Genomic DNA, 21,057 nt, shown 5'->3' with positions numbered 1-21,057 from the left:
ACTACATAGTGAACCTCCTATTAAAGTGGTTTATCTCCTGGGAGACACAATTCAGTGCCTCACAGCATTGCCTATATACATTATTCAAAATTCACATTTCTAGATATCTTTAAACATTTCTGAATATAGTGGTCACTCGTGGTATTTTTTCCTTCCACAATCGTTTTTATTCCACTTCATCAAAGGTGCAATAAACCCAGAGGTTGATTGGTAGAAGCCTAGTATCTTCAGAGACTGATATCAAAGTAGAATTAGAGAACTGATAGTACTAGTAAAAGTAGAGTTGAGTATAGTAGATGTAAAAGATGCAGAATGAAAAGAGATAGACAACTTCCTTAATAAGATAAATCAATTCTTGGGTCCTAGACTCAGTCACTTGATCTCAATATGCCAACCCCTGGAAAAAGGCAAATGGTACAGGCTTCTTAGATATCATAGGGTAAATCCCTTACTGACATCTAGGAATATTCAATCATGCAGCAATAAACCAAGATTATTTATTCAAGGAATTTGTTTTTCCGAGTACCTTTCTGAAAGCATTCTTCATGTCCTTATTCCTGAGGCTGAAAATGAGAGGGCTGAGGAAAGGAGTGACGACAGTGTAGGGGATTGCTATGAGTGTGTCATCTCCCCCTGATGCTTCTGGCTTCAGATAAACAATAGATGCAAAACCAAAGTGGATGATGACCACTGTGAGGTGGGAGGCACAGGTAGAAAATGCTTTCTGCTTGCCCTCAGCTGAAGGGATCCTAAGAACAGTAGAGAGAATGAACACATAAGTGAGTATGATAAGCAGGAAGGTGCCTATCAAGCCTGAAACTGAGATTGCTGTTACAATGAATTCTGTGAGTTTGCTGTCTAGACAGGACAGCCTCACAACAGCCCTCATATGACAGAAGAAGTGTTTGACAAGGTTGGGACTGCAGAAAGAGCCCCTGAATATCATTCCAGTCTCTGTCACAGAGATAAAGAAGCCTGCAACCCAAGCAGAGACCACAAGTTTTCCACATGCCATATTGGTCATAAGAAAAGGATATCTGAGAGGGTTGCAGATGGCCAAGAAGCGATCATATCCCATCAAAGTGAGAATGAAACAATTAGTGCCACCAAGTCCCAAGAAGAACAGTCTTATGGACTCTGTGGGAGAGGGAGAGGGTGGGAAGATTTGGGAGAATGGCATTGAAACATGTAAATATCATGTATGAAATGAGTTGCCAGTCCAGGTTCGATGCATGATACTGGATGCTTGGGGCTGGTGCACTGGGACGACCCAGAGGGATGGAATGGGGAGGGAGGAGGGAGGAGGGTTCAGGATGGGGAACACATGTAAACCTGTGGCGGATTCATTTTGATATTTGGCAAATCTAATACAGTTATGTAAAGTTTAAAAATAAAATAAAATTTAAAAAAAAAAAAAAAAAAAGAAGGAACTCATTTGTAAGCCACAACCTATGACTGAAATGCTTCTGTACTTGACGAGGAGATCTGCCAACATCTTGGGGATAATGGTCAGAGTGTAGCAGGTCTCAGAGAAAGAGAGTGCACTAAGGAAGAGGTACATGGGTGTGTGGAGACGTCTGTCCACCCAAGTTAGACCCATGATGGCCAGATTACCTGTGAGGGTGGGAAGGTAGAGGCAAAAGAAAACCACAAAGAGGAATGTCTGCGCATGTGGGTAGCCAGAAAAGCCAACAAGAATGAACTCTTCCAGGACTGTTTGGTTGATCTTCATTGTTTGGACATCTGAAATCTAAAAGAAACAACAAACAAATGTTATATTTTCCAGTATTAGTTGACATTTTTTTCTGTGAATAAGACAAATGTTTGATGTTAAAATTACAAACTGATTCTTTTTTTTAAATGGACATATAATTAATTTACAATGTTAGTTTTAAGTGTACAGCAAAATGATTCAGTTTTATATATTTGTATATTTATATAAACACATCTTAATCAGATTCTTTTCCATCATAGGTTATTATAAGACGTTGAGTATAATTCCCTGTGCTATAGAGTAGGTTGCTGTTCTTTACAATTTTACATATAATCATGAAAGTGAAAGTTACTCAGTTGTGTCCGACTCTTTGCAACCCCATGGACTATATAGTCCATGGAATTCTCCAGGCCAATGGGTAGCCTTTCCCTTCTCCAGGGGATCTTCCCAAGCCAGGGATTGAACCCAGGTCTCCCGCATTGCAGGCAAATTCTTTACCAGCTGAGCCAGAAAGGAAGCCCATGGGTGTATGTTAATCCCAGACTCAATTTATCTCTCTTCCCCACCCCTGCTATCCCTTTTGATAATCATAAGCTTGTTTTCTAAGTTTGTGAGTTTATTTTTTTGTAAATAAGTTAATTTGTATCACTTTCTAGAGTCCACATATAAGTCATGTTATGTTTGTCATTTCTGTCTGACTTACTTCACTTAATATGATCATCTCTGTCCATCCATGATGATGCAAATGGCATTATTTCACTTTTTTTATGGCTTAGTAATTCCATTGCATATATGTATGTGCTGTGTTCTGCTAAGCCACCTCACTCATATCTGACTCTTTTATCCTTTACTCTGCTGATGGAAATTTAAACTGCTTCTATGTCTTGGTTAATGTAATTAGTGCATGAATCTTTTCAAATTAACTTTTTCTCTGGATATATGCCCAGGAGAGGGCTTGCACGATCATATAGTAACTCTAATATTAGTTTCTTTAAAGAACCTCTATACTGTTCTCTGTAGTGGCTGCACTAATTTATTGGTTATTTATTGGTTTATTTAGTTTAGCAAAATAACTGTGTGTATGGACATAGTGTATTTTCATAATTTTCATTAACTTTTTTCTTCTTTGTTGAGCAACCAATTTCAATTACTTATTATGGCTTTTTCTGGCTTATTTTTAAATGGATTTTCTTATCTGATAACTTAAAAAGGACAGAAACTTCTATGATTCACGTGCATAAGGTGACTCAGAGTTGAATCAGATTCTGAACCCTGAAATCACTGCTCAGTAGTTAATAGAATCAGAGTCTAACACAATAAATTACACATATAATATTGTATATAAATATCTAATGAGTGAAGGTTGATATTTGACTTCTTAGGAATTTGTGGACTACATTTGGTTGATGGCTTATGATTGTAAGAGAAGTTCAAAGCTATTAGCAATTCTTGGAGAAGAGAGGCCTTTAAATGCTAAAAGTAAAGAACATGCTCCCTTCCTTCTACTCTGAAGAGAGGGAGGGAAGATAGAATACAAAAACCCTTACAATACTTTTGATTAATTAGAATATATGTATAATTGTCAGGTAACAATTGACATTTTACCCATGTCTTCAAAGCCAAGCTCAGTATATGAACAAGGTAAATGTTAATGAGTTTATGTGTTCTTTGATAATTCTGCTGCTGAGGCTGCTAAGTCGCTTCAGTCGTGTCCGACTCTGTGCAACCCCATAGACGGCAGCCCACCAGGCTTCCCCGTCTCTGGGATTCTCCTGGCAAGAACACTGGAGTGGGTTGCCATTTCCTTCTCCAATACTGAAAGTGAAAAGTGAAAGTGAAGTCGCTCAGTCGTGTCTGACTCTAGCGACCCCATGGACTGCAGCCTACCAGGCTCCTCCATCCATGGGATTTTTCCAGGCAAGAGTACTGGAGTGGGGTGCCATTGCCTTTTCCTTGATAATTCTACATCTTATTTAATATCATCCTTCTTGAACTTCCACAACATATTTTTCTTTATATTTAATACATCTCCTCATCTTTGTTTGTATTGACCTGTGATTTTCCCTTAACTACACATCAACATAATCAGTAACTCAATTGTATAGCACACATTTTGTGAATTCTTTCATATGTTCATTAAATTTATTCTTCACAGTACAAAATAAATAAAATAGGACAACTATGAAATGTATAGACCAGGTGTGATTATTTTATTCATTTTTAGAAATAAGATAATTGCATCTCTGAAGCATCGTATTTGTAACAGGAATCAAACTGTTTTGACTTAAATGGTACATTCTTTCTATTTCTCAATATTTTCTCCTTGAGGAAACAGACTATGAGTGAAATATATCTGTATTTCTAGGATAATAGCATTTTAAGAAGAAAATAATTTACAGTAATTGTTGAATAAGTAAGTTTTTTAAAGTTTTGAATATAAAAAATTTCTATTTCACTTTGTTATTCAGCAATATACAGTGTGTGATCTTGGTCATTAAGATGAATAGACTTTTCATTATTCATTAGATTTGGTTCAGGCTAAGATTAAGCATTCTCACAGGAGACTTCTCATTATAGTTTTGATTTGCTTTTCTCTATTAATTAGTGATGTAGAACATCTTTTCATGTGATTTTTGGCCATCTGTGTCTCATTTGGAGAACTGTCTATTTAAGCCTTCCACCCATTTTTTGATTGGATTTCTTGATTTTTGATATAGAGCTGTATGAGCTATCTGTGTATTTTGGAGGTTAATCCTTTGGCAGTTGCTCTGTTTGCAAATAGTTTCTCCCATTTTGTGGGTTGTATTTTCATTTTGTCTATGGGTTCCAGAGCTGCCTTTGTTTGAGTTTAACTAGGTCCCATTTGCTTATTTTGTTTTATTTTCATTCATCTAGAAAGTAGATCCAAAAAGATAGCATCTCACACTGATCCAAAAAGATCACCTCACATCATCAAAAAGTCTACAAATAGTAAATGCTGGAGAGCTTGTGGAGAAAAGGGAACCCTTCTACACTGCTGGTGGGAATGTAAATTTTTACAATCACTGTGGAAAACGGTATATATGTTATTTAAAACAACAGCAACAAAAAAAAGCTAAAAATAGAACTTCCATATGATCTAGCAGTCTCAGTCTTTGGCATATATCCAGAGAAAACCCTAATCTGAAAAGATACATACACCACAATGTTCATTAAAGCAATATTCACAATAGCCAAGACATTGAAGCAAATTAAATGTCTTTCAACAGAGAAATGGGTAAAGAAGATGTAGAGCACACACGTACATATGTTTATGTATATATATGTGGAATATTACTCAGTATTATTGAATATTATTAAATCTCAAAAAAGATTGAAATAATGTCATTTGTAACAAATGGATGGACCTAGAGATTATCAGAATGAGTGAGGTCATACCAAAAAAATACAAATATCATATGATATCACTTATATGTGGAATCTTAAAGAAATGATTCAAATGAACTTATTTACAAAATTAAACAGACTCACAGACTTTGAAAACAAACTTATGGTTAGCAAACAGGAAGCATGAAGGGGGAGGGATAAATCAGAAATTTTAGATTAACATATACTGACTATATAAAATAGATCATCAACAAGAGCCTACTAAATTGCACAGGAAATTCTACTCGGTATTTTATAATAACCATATAGGAAAAGAATCTGAAAAGGAATGGATTATATATAACAAATCACTTAGCTATACACCTGAAACTAACACAACATTGTAAATCAACTATACTCCATATAAAATTAAAAATTATGTTTTTTGCTTTTGTTTTAAACATTTTCATGGGAGAATCTCTCTGGTCACTAAGCGTGAGAAAAGGCAGTAGCACAATGGTCTAAATTACAAATGTTTCCATGAATAATTCACAACCTACGGACTCTACCTCATAGGTCCCTTGGACTCTTTTGTGCTTTTAGATCTGACAAGAATTTTATTATTTCATAGTCACACAGGAGTCACATAACCTAATCTTTTCTGTGAAGTCTTTTTCCATTCCTGTTTTCTTCTCTCATTGTATCCATACCTTCTTATCTGTGAGTAACTCTCTTCTGAAGAGAAGACTGGAGTATTTCTCTGACTTCTTTCCTAAGCATATATTAAGTTGAAGAACATTGAATTCATCCTTGGGCTACATCAATACAGCCTTTTAGGTAAGCCTCCTAGTATTCAAACACAGCATGAGTCTCCTTGGTGTACAAATCTTCACTTGCAAATAATTTTTCCTATAAATAGCTTTCTGAAGCATTCTGGACTGTTTCAAAAGAACTTATCTCTCTGTCAGAAAATGCCGCTTTCCTCTGTTTCTCCCTAAGCCGTTGTGAAAACTTCCATCAGTACAGCAATCTACATACAAAGGTTCTTAAATTCTCATGACTATTCACAGTAAATATGTAATAATGCAATTATTCAGATTATTTAGTTAATCACTAAAGGATTAACTAAGTACCACCAAGTGGGAAAATACATGCACACACACATGTAATATATATATATATAATTTGTGTATATATTTATATTTATTACATGTAATCATAAAAATAATTTTGTTGTTCAGTCACTCAGTCATGTCCTATTCTTTGCAACTCCATGGACTGTAGCATATCAAGCTTCCCTGTCCTTCACTATCTCCCAGAGTTTGCTCAAACTCATGTCCATTAAGACGGTGATGCTACCTAACCATCTAATCCTCTGCTGCCCTCTTCTGCTTTTACCTTTAATCTTTCCCATCATCAGAGTCTTTTCCAGTATGTACTTATGATATTGCATACACCTCATCCTACCCTCAGCTATCTCTGAAGTTGTCATTACATCAATTATTTTCTAATTTAATTTGGGATATGGATCCACTGACAAGAGAAATATGTGCTCTTTCCAAAGTTAAGAGAAATAATTTAGAGGAAATGTAGTGACAATTAATTATGATGAAAAGAGAGTCAAACCATCTAGAATAGTTTCCTACCTTGTTTATTTTATGAAACTTCCAAAGCCAATTCAGAGATACAGTTACATTCTTCTAAGATAGTCTCCACATTGATATAAACATGCTGTGTTCTTCACTCAAAAAGAAGCAAAGATCAACTTATTGTGAAAATCACTGGTCAAAGACTGGATTCTTGACTTTATCACTTATACTTTAGTGACCTCAGGAAAGTCCCTGTACCTTCTGAGTCTGAGTCTCCCCACCTAGGAGGTAAAAAAGGAGGTCCTGGTTTTGTGCACTTCAGCTCTCTATGATTCTGGAGTTTTTTGACAAGAGTTTTGAGGCTAGGCCATGATGCTATGATCAGTTTCCAACACTCACTAAATTGCAATAATTTAGAGCCTTTCTTTCTACCCCTTTGGAAATATTGTCTGATAATTATGAGGGCTTGAGGTTCCCCAGCTCTAGAGGTTTAATTCTGGTTAGGAGACCATGAGGGATTTTCTCTTCTTTCATCAGAGAGAGAGAAAAGTTTCTCTCTCAATTTTGTAATTTGCTCTCATTAGTTACAGGATTTGTATAACATGTGACTTAAGCTCTTCTAGGAATCTTTGGGGATTTAAAGTTTGCAGAGTTCATATTTTGTCCATAACCAAAGGTTCCTGCAACTTTATAAGTTTTGTTTTGGCAGGATGGAAGTAAACTGCATCCTTAATGCTCATTCAATTCACTTTTTCACTCACCATAATATTTTCCTTCTTTTTTGTTATGTAAACTTTTCATTTTGTATTTGGGTATATCCAGTTTACAATGTTGTGATAGTTTTGAGTGGACAGTGAGGGGATTCAGTCATACATTCTCCCCCAAACCCCACTCCCATTCAGTCTGTCACATAATATTGATCAGCGTTCCATGTGCTATACAGTAGGTACTTCTTGGCTAACCATTTTAAATATAACAGAGTGTACATGTCCATCCCAAATCAGTTCAGTCCAGTTGCTCAGTTGTGTCTGACTCTTTGTGACCCCAGGGACTTCATCATGCCAGGCTTCCCTGTCCTTCATCAACTCTCAGTCCTTGCTCAAACTCATGTCCATCAAGTCATAATACCATTCAACCATCTCATCCTCTGTCGTCCCCTTCTCCTATTGCCCTTAATCCTCCCAGCATCAGGGTCTTTTCTAATGAGTCAGTTCTTCACATCAAGTGGCCAAAGTATTGAAGCTTCAGCTTCAGCATCAGTACTTCCAATGAATATTCAGGGTTGCTTTTCTTTAGGATTAACTGATTTGATCTCCTTGATGTCCAAGGGACTCAAGAGTCTTCTCCAACACCATAGCTCAAAAATATCAGTTCTTCAGTGCTCAGCTTTCTTTATAGTCCAACTCTCACACATGACTACTGGAAAAACCATAGCTTTGACTAGACAGAACTTTTTTTTAATTTAAATTTATTTATTTTAACTGGAGGCTAATTACTTTACAATATTGTATTGGTTTTGCCATGATGTAGATGGAACTTTTTTGGCAAAATAATGTCTCTGCTTTTTCTTATGCTATGTCGGTCATAGCTTTTCTTCCAAGGAGCAAGTGTCTTTTAATTTCATGGCTGCAGTCACAATCTGCAGTGATTTTGGAGCCCAAGAAAACAAAGTCTGTCAGTGTTTCCTTTGTTTTCCCATCTGTTTGCCATGAAGTGATGGGACCAGATTCCATGATCTTCGTTTTTTCAAAGCTGAGTTTTAAGCCAGCTCTTTCACTCTCCTCTTACACTTTTATCAAGAGGCTCTTTAGTTCTTCTTCACTTTCTGCCATAAGGGTGGTGTCATCTGCATATCTGAGGTTATTGATATTTCTCCCAGCAATCTTAATCCCAACCTGTGCTTCATCAGTGTGGCATTTCACATGAGGTACTATGCATATAAAATAAGCAGGGTGACAATACACAGCCTTGACATACTCCTTTCCCAATTTGGAACCAGTCCATTGTTCCATGTCTAGTTCTAACTGTTGCTTCTTGACCTGCTTACAGATTTCTCAGGAGAGGGGTAAGGTGGTCTTGTATTCACATCTCTTGAAGAATTTTCCAGTTTGATGTGATCCACACAGTCAAAGGCTTTGGCATAGTCAATAAAACATAAGTAGGTGTTTTTTTTAATGTTTTCCTTCTAATCATTGACTTCTTCCTGGTGTATTGACTAAGAGCTTACAACTGTACTATAAAAGAAATTAGAAAAGTAGAAGGAATAGTATCTTCTTAGAGGGATTTATATCTTGGTGTAAGAAATGTTTTGGACCCAAATTGAATCTGCTTACCCATTCCCAGTAAAGCCAGTGTACTGACTTTTAGTGTGATGAAGGAAAGTGCAGCATTTATTGCAAGGCCAAGCAAGGAGCATGGGTAGCTGTGCTTAAAAACCTGAACTCCCCAAGGATTTCAGATAAGAATTTTTAAAGTCAAATTGAGGGAGAGGGTTGCAGAGTGTGTAATCAGCTCATGAACAATTCTCTTATTTTTTGATGGTGAGATGACAGGGTAGTATCACAAAGGTTAACATCATTAACCCTCAGTCTCCATTCAGTTTGGGAGTTACAAGCTTATGGTCATCATGCAATTAACTTCTTCCACATGGTGGGAGTTTCAATATTTGTAAAACAACTCAGGAATATATGTCAGACGCTGTTATTTATGCCCTTTAGGGAGCGAGTAAATATTCTCTGACTCTGCCATATGGCTAATATATTGTTTAAATTGTTTTGAGTTCTCCTGACAAAATTGTTATTTTTGGAACTACAAGTTCACATTATTCCAATTATTAACAATTGAGCCAACTCTTTTGTGACTCAGGGAAGCTTTTCTGCAAATAAGCAGTCAGAGTACATGCTGGGAGGGAAGACCCTATATGGTCCTGCTTGATTACAATCTTCCATTTTCTTTGATATTCCCCAGTCTTCATGGAAAACAAGTGCAGGGCAAGAAAGAGAATAACATTATGGATAAAGGTGTTAATATAAATTGACAGAGGAACTTGGTTTTAGGGGGATTCATTTTTAGAATGAAGGTAGAGCCAATATAAGTGTTCAAAAGCAGAGACATTACTTTGCCAACAAAGGTCCATCTAGTCAAGGCTATGGTTTTTCCTGTGGTCATATATGGATGTGAGAGTTGGACTGTGAAGAAAGCTGAGCTCTGAAGAATTGATGCTTTTGAACTGTGGTGTTGGAGAAGACTCTTGAGAGTCCCTTGGACTGCAAGGAGATCCAACCAGTCCATTCTGAAGGAGATCAGCCCTGGGTGTTCTTTGGAAGGAATGATGCTAACGCTGAAACTCCAGTACTTTGGCCACCTCATGCGAAGAGTTGACTCATCGGAAAAGACTCTGATGCTGGGAGGGATTGGGGGCAGGAGGAGAAGGGGACGACAGAGGATGAGATGGCTGGATGGCATCACTGACTCGATGGCCGTGAGTCTGAGTGAACTCCGGGAGATGGTGATGGACAGGGAGGCCTGGCATGCTGCGATTCATGGGGTCGCAAAGAGTTGGACACGACTGAGCGACTGAACTGAACTGAACTGAACTGACTGATGCTGCAGTATGCTGAGGACTCAGTGGTCAGACAAAATAAAACCAGAGTATGGACCAGAGTAATTGGAGAAGGTGCCATGGAGAAATGTTGGAAACACTTCTAAAATAAGAAATATTAGTATTTTAATTCATGATGGAATAAAATATATCTTTGTAGTCCAACACTTCCACTGATGTTATGACTACATAGTTGTATGGATATGTAGATACATTGATATAGTGAGACAGAGATTTTTAAAACCTTTAAAGAATATATATGGATGATCAAGAATCATTTGAAAATATGCTAAGCTTTATGAGATTTTAGAAAACACAAATTAAAAGCACATTGCTATTCTACTACAGAACTATTAGAATGTCTTTAAAAAATGTCTTTAAAATGTCTTTGAAAAAAAAGATTTGTCATACTAGTATTAGTGACGATTTGGAAAATCTATAACTTGACTTCTGTTGTCAATATAAAAATGACAAAATATACTGGAATTTTGGTGAACATCTTGACAAATTTTTTAAAAGTTCAGTTTACTCACAGTCTAGATTAAATGTTATGTATTTGTTTTCCCCTCTAAATACAGCCAAATAACTTGGGAATAATTCAACAGATAACTATAAATGATTCTGAAAAGTGAAAAGGAGAATATGAATTGGCTAGGGACTTCAAGACTTGAAGGTACCACAATGAGTTCCCAAATATTTTATTACTATTTTATCACCCACTAGTTCTATGTACAGAAACTAAGAGTAAAATTGATTCCCAACTTCATTATATATATAATATATATACATTATAATATATGTATATATATAATGCAATGCTTTTCAAAATTCTCAGAAAAGTTTTTTTTTGAGAGAAAGACAAAATTATTATATAATTCATATGGAACGTCATAAGTCCCTGAACATCTACAATAATCTTGAAAAAGAAGAATAAAATGAAAGTAATCACCCCATCCAATATTAACACCTACTGTACAGCTACTTAAGACACAATGCTATTGGCAGAATTAATTAAAGAGTCTGACTCCATATTTTGGATATTTTGGCTTTCTGGTGGTTCATAGCCTTTACATCCCTTCCTCTTCTCCTGCCACACTTCTGCCTCTTCCCTTCTCCTTCTGGGCAAGCTGATAAAAAAGTCCAGTGCCCCAACCATGAAAGCTTCTGCATGGATAATACTCACCTTGTATTCACCCCCAAGTTGTCATAAAACTGCCAAACCAGTCTCCTTTTCCCACTGTCTGAGGTCATTTAAAATATCTCTTTGGGAAATGCCCTTTATATTGAGAGCCGCCATTCTTTGTAAGAGGAGGTAAATAATCTCTCTATGTGATTTTTTTTTATATTACATATATTGATATTTTATGTACTTCTGTAGCTCATTTAAACATATTTAATGGAATTTGTTACCTTGCATTTTTACATTTAAAACTTATCTTTTATTTACTCTATGAACTTTATTGGTATATGTATATGTATAAACTATAAACATATTTATATTTTACATATGTACTTATAAGTTTTCAATTGATCATCATATCAAAGTTCTCTGCAAGAAAAATGTTTATAGGTTAATTTTTTTAAATGTTTTAATATATTTGGGGTAAGAGAGAAATGTTAATAAATGTAAATAAAAATTTGATATAAAAGTTATCCCTAAATAAAAGTGATGCTTTGAAAATTTACCTAACATATCCATGACTAATATTTCTTTTTGCTGAAACAAAATTGATTTGGATCATTTTCATTCCATTTTTATAAATAAAGATAGCTCAATGTTCTGAATTTCTTCTAAGCTATATTTCATTAGTAGCCTAATGGTTTATCATTAAATGTGATGTTTAACAGTTTATTGGCGAACAGTATCATTACTTCCTTTTTCTATTATTTTTAGAAACAATGACATGAAATTTACTGGGCTTGCAAAAAATTCATTGTCTATCATGAATATTCAACTTTTCAATTTCTGAGAAATACTATAATGATAGAATTTTCAATTATAATTATCAGTTATAAACATTTTATAAGCATCAGTTCTTCAGTGCTCTCCCTTCTTTATGGTCTACTTCTTACATCCATACATGACTACTGGAAAAACCATAGTTTTGACTATAATGACCCTTGTTGGCAAAGTGACATCTCTGCTTTTTACCATACTGTCTAGGTTTGTCATAGCTTTTATGTGTATGACTGTATGTCTGCGTCTGTATACACTATAGTGTGGTAACCACCAAAATTTTAATTTCTCTTCATCACCATGCAGTTCATCCCATTTACCCATTTTCCCTCCCCTTGGCTGCTACTTCCCATCTGGTAACTACTATTCTGTGTTTATTTTTGTTTGGACTGGTTTGTTCATTTATTTTACTTATTTATTTGTTCTCATATTTTATATCAAAAGGTTTCAAAATGAGAACATATGCAAAATGATAGTTGAGACACAACTGAGGTTATAATATAATGGGATTGTTTTATAGCACATATGTCATATTTTAGAAACTATCATATCAATTTTTATACTTAATTTAAACTACACTTGCCATAAAAAATGGAAATAAGTATTCAGTTAATAATAGTCATAAACAGAAAACCATGACTCACCAAACCATTGAACTTCATATTTCACTTAAAAAAATCATAAACCAATATAATTTTATAATGTATATTTTTTTCAAACAAATATTTCAAATGCTTTCTTCAATGTAAAGTCATTATCCAAGAAGATTTGTCATTTTACTATATGTAATTTTTATTATGAAATCAATATGTTTTTAAACATTGAGGTATCCTTTATGTTTAAAAAACTTTTTTTTATTTTTAAATTTTTTTGTTTGTGCTCTTTTCGTGACTGTATGAAGGCTTTTTCTAGTTCTGGTGAGCAGGGAGCTATTCTTCATTGCAGTGGCTTCTATTGTCACAGAGCACCGGCTTAGGTGCATGGTCTTCAGTAGTTGTGACACACAAGCTCAGTCATTGATGACTCGCAGGCTTTAAAGCTCAGGCTCAGTAGTTGTGGTGCAGGGGCTTAGTTGCTCCAGGGCATTTGGAATCTTCCTGGACCAGGGATCAAACCTATGTCCCCTGCATTAGCAAGTGGATTCTTATCCACTGTACCACCAGGGAAGTCCCAAGGTACTTTATATACAGCATAATGTACAGATCATGAGAGTAGATTTCTAGCTTTTTCATAAATAAAACACACACTTTTATTTGTTGTTATTAAAAATTTCAAACACATTCTAGTGTTTAAGGCTTTCTACTGCTGGTGGAGTCTGAAGGTTTGTGCAGAAAAACTGAGTACCTATTTTCTTTTCTTTCTTACTGTGTATATTTAGATATACAACTTAATGATTTGCTGTATGTATACATTATAAAATATTAATAATTACAACAACTAAGTCAATTAAATATCCATAACCTCACACAATTGCCATTACCATTTGTGCATGTGTCTGTGTGTGTGTGTTTGTGTATTAGTGAGAAAACTTAAGATATATCCCATTGGTAAGTTTCAAGTATGAAGTTCAGTATTTTCACCTACAGTCACTGTCCTATACATTAGATCTCCAGAATTTATCTTGTATAACTGAAACTTATACACCTTGATAACATCTCTCCATTTCTCCTTTGCCACATATCCTTATTATAACCACCATTCTATAGTCTGTTTCTATACATTTGATTATTTTGGATTCCAAATATAAGTGAGGTCATAAAGTATTTGTCTTTCTGTGCCTGGCTTATTTCACTTAGCATAGTGTCCTCCAAGTCCATTATGTTGTCACAAATAGTAGCATTTCCTTCTTTTCTAAGGATAAATAATATTCTATTGGATGTGTATACAGTTTCTTTGTAGGTTATTCTGTTGATGGACATTTATATCATATCATGTATAACTCAGATACATTCATATCTTAATTATTGTGAATAATGCCACAATGTACATAGGAGTGCAGGTATCTTTTCCACCATGGGATTTAAATTTCTTTATGTAAGTTTTATACGGAGGTATAATAGCTGGCTTATATGGTAGTTTTAATTTTTAGTATATTGAGGAAGTTTATTCAGTTTAGTTGCTCAGTCATGTCTGACTCTTTGTGACCCCCATGGACTGCAGCTCACCAGGCTTTCCTATCCATCACCAACTCCCAGAGCTTGCTCAAACTCATGTTCATCTAGTCGGTGATGCCATCCAACCATTTCATCCTCTGTCATCCCCTTCTCCTCCCACCCTCAATCTTTCCCAGCATCAGGGTCTTTTCCAATGAGTCAGTTCTTCGCATCAGGTGGCCAAAGTATTGGAGTTTCAGCTTCAGCATCAGTCTTTCCAATGAATAGTCAGGACTGATTTTCTTTAGGACTGACTGGTTTGATCTCCTTGCAGTCCAAGGGACTCTCAAGAGTCTTTTCCAACACCACAGTTCAAAAGCATCAATAAAAAGCTTGGGACTGGTGCACTGGGATGACCCAGAGGGATGGTATGAGGAGGGAGGTGGGAGGGGGGTTCAGGATAGGGAACACGTGTACACCCTTGGCAGATGCATGTTGATGTATGGCAAAACCAATACAATATTGTAAAGTAAAATAATAATAATAATAAAAAGAAGCTTATTACTGTTTTCTATAATGCTTGTATAAATTTACATTCCTGCCAACAGTATTTCAGAGTTAACATTTCTCATATCCTCACCAACACTTACTATTTTTGTGTTTTGATTAACAGCCATCCTAAGAGGTATCAGATAACATTTCATGTTGAGTTGTGTTTCCCTGAGGATTAGCGCTATTGAACACACTTTTATACCTTTGGTCATTTGTGTCTCCCTTTATTTTATTTGTTTGCTTTTTCTATGAGCTCTTTATATATTTTGGACAGTAATTCTTTATCAGAAATAAAGGTTGCAAATATTTTGTTTCCATGTACATGTTAGTCATTTGAATGTCTTATTTGAGAAAAAAAAATCTGTTCTGCTTGTCATTTTAAAATTAATTTGTGTGGGTTTTATTTATTTATATTTATGCTCTTGAGTTCTATGAGTTCTTATATTTTGCTCTTAACCCCTTATCAGATAAAAGGCTTCCAAATATTTTCTCCCATTTTTCATTAATGGGAGAAAAATTTTGATCTTTTCTGTGTGGAAGGCCTTTATTTTTAGATAGCCTCACTTGTTTGTTTTTCATTTTGTTCCTTCTGCTTTTGTTTTGTATCCAAAAAATTATTGCCAAAGTCAATCTGGAGGAAATTGTCCCTCATATTTTCTTCTAGATGTTTTATGGTTTTCTCTCTTTTATTTAAGTCTTTAATCCACTTAGGGTTAGTTTTTGTGAGTAGAATAAAGATAATGCTCCATTATAATTTTCTTGTACTTTAATAAACAATTTTCCCAGGACCATTTATATAAAAGATTGTCCTTTCTCCACTGAATATTCTTGGTTCTCCTGTCAAATATAAGTTGTCCATATATGTGTACGTTTATTTCTGGGCTCTGAATTCTGTCTTAGTGATCTATGTGCCTGTTTTTATGCTGTTGTGATTCTCATAGTTCTGTAATATAATTTGAAACCAAGAACTTTGGTGCCTTCAGCTTCACTCTTCCTAAGATTTCTTTGTTTTTGTTTTTTTTTTTTAATTTTATTTTATTTTTAAACTTTACATAATTGTATTAGTTTTGCCAAATATCAAAATGAATCCGCCACAGGTATACATGTGTTCCCCATCCTGAACCCTCCTCCCTCCTCCCTCCCCATTCCATCCCTCTGGGTCGTCCCAGTGCACCAGCCCCAAGCATCCAGTATCGCGCATCGAACCTGGACTGGCAACTCGTATTTCTTTGGATTTTCAAAGTCTTTTCAGGGTCCATGTAAATTTTAGGATTGTTTTTTCTATTTCTGTGAAAATGATATTTAAATTTTCATAGATATTTCATTGTATCTATAGATGGATGGATATTTTAACAGTATTATTTCTTGCAATCTGTGAATCAGAATACCTATTTACCAAGGTCTTCTTCAGTTTCTTTCATCAGTGTCTTATAGTTTTCAGTGTATCTTTCACCTCTTGTTTAAATTTATTCCTAAGTAAATATATTGGTTTTGATGCTATTGTAGTTGGAATGGTTTTCTTTATCACTTTTCAGATAATTCATTGTTACTTTATTGAAACAATATTGATTTTTCTCCTTCCAGTTTTATTGAGATATAATATACATATAGTACAATTTAAATTTAAGGTGAATAGTGATAATTTGATTTACATATATCATAAAGTTATTACCACAATAAATTTAGTTATTATTCATCATCTCATATAAAAACAAAATTAAAGGAATAGGAAAATTATTTTCTTTGTGATGTGGACCCTTATAACTTACTCTCTTAACAATTTTCATATGTAACATAGAGCAACATTAATCATATTTATCATGTTGTGTATTACATCCTTACTATTTATTTATCTTATAAATGGAAGATTGTACCTTTTGAAAGTCTTCACCCATCCCCAACTCCCACTTCTAAAAGCAACAAATCTTATCTATTTTTTTTTGAAACTGTTTGCCTGTCCAAGAATAATTGAGCTACAACACTATGTTAGTTCCTGAAGCACAATATAGTGTTTTGATATTTCTTTTTTTTAATTTATTATTTTTTTAAAATTTTAATTGCAGGCTAATTACTTTAGAATATTGTGGTGATTTTTGCCATACATTGACATGAATCAGCCACGGGTGTACATGTGTTCCCAATCCTGACCCTCCCTCCCACCTCTCTCCCCAGTGCACCAGCCCTGAAAACCCTGTCTTATGCATTGAGCCTGGACTGGCAATCTGTTCCACATATGATTATATACATGTTTCAATGCTATTCTCTCAAATCATCCCACCCTCACCTTCTTCAACAGAGTCCAAAGACTGTGCTTTACATCTCTGTCTCTTTTGCTGTCTCGCATATAGGATCATCGTTACCACCTTTTTAAATTCCATATATATGTGTTAATATACTGTATTGGCGTTTTTCTTTCTGACTTACTTCGCTCTGTATAATAGGCTCCAGTTTTATCCACCTCATTAGAACTGATTCAAATGCATTCTTTTTAATAGTTAAGTAATATTCCATTGTGTATATGCACCACAGCTTTCTTATCCATTCATCTGCTGATGGACATCTAGGTTGCTTCCATGTCCTGGCTATTGCAAACAGTGCTGCGATAAACATTGGGGTACACAGGTCTCTTTCAATTCTGGTTTCCTCGGTATGTATGCCCAGTAGTGGGATTGCTGGGTCATATGGCAGTGCTATTTCCAGTCTTTTAAGGAATCTCCACACTGTTCTCCATAGTGGCTGTACTACTTTGCATTCCCACCAACAGTGTAAGAAGGATCCTTTTTCTCCTCACCCTCTCCAGCATTTACTGTTTCTAGACTTTTTGACAGCAGCCATTCTGACCGCCATGAGATGGTACCTCATTGTGGTTTTGATTTGCATTTCTCTGATAATGAGTGATGTTGAGTATCTTTTCGTGTGTTTGTTAGCAATCTGTATGTCTTCTTTGGGGAAATGTCTGTTTAGTTCTCTGGCCCATTTTTTGATTGAGTCATTTATTTTTCTGGAATTGAGCTGCAGGAGTTGCTTGTATGTTTTTGAGATTAATTCTTTGTCAGTTGCTTCATTTGCTATTATTTTCTCTCATTCTAAAGGCTGTCTTTTTATCTTGCTATAGTTTCCTTCATTGTGCAAAAGCTTTTAAGTTTAATTAGGTCCCATTTGTTTATTTTTGCTTTTATTTCCATTACTCTGGGAGATGGGTCATAGAGAATCCTGCTATGATTTATGTCAGAGAGTGTTTTGCCTATGTTTTCCTCTAGGAGTCTTGTAGTTTCTTGTCTTCCATTTAGATCTTTAATTCATTTTGAGTCTATTTTTGTGTATGGTGTTAGAAAGTATTCTAGTTTCATTCTTTTAAAAGTGGTTGACCAGTTTTCCCAGCACCACTTGTTAAAGAGATTGTCTTTTCTCTCCTGTATATTCTTGCCTCTTTTGTCAAAGATAAAGTCTCCATAGGTGTGTGGATTTATCTCTGGGCTTTCTATTACATTCCATTGATCTATGTTTCTGTCTTTGTGCCAGGACCATACTGTCTTGATGACTGTTGCTTTGTAGTATAGCCTGAAGTCAGGTAGGTTGATTCCTCCAGTTCTGTTCTTCTTTCTCAAGATTGCATTGGCTATTCGAGGGTTTTTTTGTATTTCCATACAAATTGTGAAATTATTTGTTCTAATTCTCTGAAAAATACTATTGGTAGCTTGATAGGGATTGCATTGAATCTGTAGAAATATCAATAACCTCAGATATGCAGATGACACCACCCTTATGGCAGAAAGTGAAGAGGAATTAAAAAGCCTCTTGATGAAAGTGAAAGTGGAGAGTGAAAAAAGTTGCCTTAAAGCTCAACATTCAGAAAATGAAGATCATGGCATCTGGGCCCATCACTTCATGGGAAATAGAAAACAGTGTCAGACTTTATTTTTTTGAGCTCCAAAATCACTGAAGATGGTGACTGCAGCCATGAAATTAAAAGACGCTTACTCCTTGGAAGGAAAGTTGTGACCAACCTAGACAGCATATTGAAAAGCAGAGACATTACTTTGCCAACAAAGGTCCATCTAGTCAAGGCTATGGTTTTCCCTATGGTCATGTATAGATGTGAGAGTTGGACTGTGAAGAAGGCTGAGCCCAAAGAATTGATGCTTTTGAACTGTGGTGTTGGAGAAGACTCTTGAGAGTCCCTTGGACTGCAAGGAGATCCAACCAGTCCATCCCAAAGGAGATCAGCCCTGCGATTTCTTTGGAAGGAATGATGCTAAAGCTGAAACTCCAGTACTTTGGCCACATCATGCGAAGAGTTGACTCATTGGAAAAGACTGTGATGCTGGGAGGGATTGGGGGCAGGAGGAGAAGGGGATGACAGAGGATGAGATGGCTGGATGGCATCACTGACTCGATGGCCGTGAGTCTGAGTGAACTCCGGGAGATGGTGATGGACAGGGAGGCCTGGCATGCTGCGATTCATGGGGTCGCAAAAAGTCAGACACGACTGAGCGACTGAACTGAACTGACTGATAATAGATACTTGGAAGTTTTTTACTTTAAAATATAGTCATACTCATGGACAGTTTTTATTTTTTTCCTTATTTGTTTTTCTGATAATGGGCAATATCTTCTTATTTCTTTCCATGTCTCCTATTTTGTTGTTGTTGTTGATGAAAACTAAATATTTTAGGTAATACATCTTAGAAACTCTGTTTTTTTGTCCTCTTTCTTCAAACACACACAAACACTTCACCTTTTTTCTGTTATTCACTTTTATATCTGGTTAGTGACTGACTTGATTATTTTATCCAATTATAGCCCCCTCCTAATGTGTTAGGTCTCTGATGTTATTCTTCAGGGGCACAGCTTGATAAAGCTCATGATCACCTCAGATGAAAGTGATTTTAATAACACTCACTTTGAATGTCTTTTTCCTAGCCATATACACCTACTAACTTGATGACTGTTTTATTTTTCAACTTTACCCTGTAATATAATTTGCTCCATAAAAGAATAAAACAAATTCTGCCCCCTTTAGGGGAATAGATCCTGAGATCAGTGTTTGAGATTTATTCTGACCCAGGGAGGACTCCACCTGCCTGTCTCTTTCCCTTATATAGATAGCTCCTTGGATGAGGCTGAGACATTGAGGTAGAGCAGACTTATCTGGGGACATTGACCAACAATATGACTGAAACTTCTAGCAGTTTTTTTTCAGTTCAGAGTCTCCTCTGTGCTCTCATAGATCTGTGAAAAATTTAATCTGTGTTATATCATAATTGTCTGTCTCTACACAAGAAGAATGTGAGTTTCTTGAGAGTAAAATCTGTATATTTTGTGTTTTCATCATGGTACAGCACATTCTTGAACACTTAATTCTAAATATCTAGAGAAAAAAGAAATGGCCACTTTTCGCATTTGGGTGAATTATCTTCTGTTTTATACCTTTATTGATTCCTTATTTTAATACTTTATTGACAGGAGTATATATCTAACAGTTTCCCATTAAGGGACTTTCCTAGTAAGAAAAATTTGAAATGTCTAATTAGAAACAGTGCCAAAAAAAAAAAAAAAAAAAAAGTCTTTTAATCCTAACCTGTCTCTTAGGTTGTTGAAGGAACATATAATCTAAAGGGGAAAAGACGAGTGCCACATGTATTCTGAAGTATTGAGTTACAGTTATTCATTTAATTGCCATATGCTAATACTCTGTTTGAGGATTTTGCAATCTATCTATCTATTGCATTATTAGTGAATATTTGAGTAATTCTCAGCTTTGAATTATTGCAAATATTCCTTCTATGAACACTATAATACATGTCTCATGGTACACTTGTGCATACAATTACCTAGAAGGTATACCTAAGAGTAGAAAACTGGGCCATGAGGTAAGAGTATCTACAAAATAAGTGTGTAATAGCATAGTGCATTCTAAAGTACCTGGATCAGTATACCTTGTCACCAGAACCATAAAATAGTTCTTGTTAGTCCACAGCTTCATTCACTTGTGAATCCATTCTTTAAATTCAAAACAAATAAGAGGCTGTGTTGTGATATTTTATTGGGATTTTAACGTTCATTATCATCCTTACTAATGAGATTAAACACATTTTCACACGTTTATTGGACATTGCAGTATTTTCTTTTATGAAGGATCTATTTATAAGTCTTGACCATTTTTACTATTGACTGGATTGTTGATTGTTTAGCTAGTGATTTTT

The 21,057-nt window shown here is 35.4% G+C and overlaps 1 protein-coding gene across 1 annotated transcript; it reads right to left on the bottom strand.

Moving 5' to 3' along the window:
• Positions 1 to 493: 493 nt before the first annotated feature.
• Positions 494 to 1,759, bottom strand: LOC129655965 (olfactory receptor 10X1-like). The gene is made up of 2 exons (XM_055586763.1): positions 1,432 to 1,759; positions 494 to 1,137 (listed from the first exon to the last, which is right to left on the bottom strand). Exons 1-2 carry the CDS (start codon positions 1,730 to 1,732, stop codon positions 494 to 496), a joined length of 945 nt encoding a protein of 314 aa, XP_055442738.1. The 5' UTR covers positions 1,733 to 1,759.
• Between the last annotated feature and the right edge of the window lie 19,298 nt (positions 1,760 to 21,057).

Source organism: Bubalus kerabau, chromosome 6 (genome assembly GCF_029407905.1).
Source record: "Bubalus kerabau isolate K-KA32 ecotype Philippines breed swamp buffalo chromosome 6, PCC_UOA_SB_1v2, whole genome shotgun sequence".
NCBI lineage: Eukaryota > Metazoa > Chordata > Mammalia > Artiodactyla > Bovidae > Bubalus > Bubalus kerabau.
Note: the sequence above shows the minus strand (reverse complement) of the source record. Positions and strands in the feature narration are given on the sequence as shown.

Excerpts from the sequence above, each read along its gene's own strand:
- LOC129655965 (XM_055586763.1), bottom strand. The coding sequence starts at position 1,732 with ATGAAGATCAACCAAACAGTCCTGGAAGAGTTCATTCTTGTTGGCTTT. Across the intron at positions 1,138-1,431 it reads AGGTTGTGGCTTACAAATGA|AGTCCATAAGACTGTTCTTC; the intron begins GTTCCTTCTTTT and ends CCTCTCCCACAG.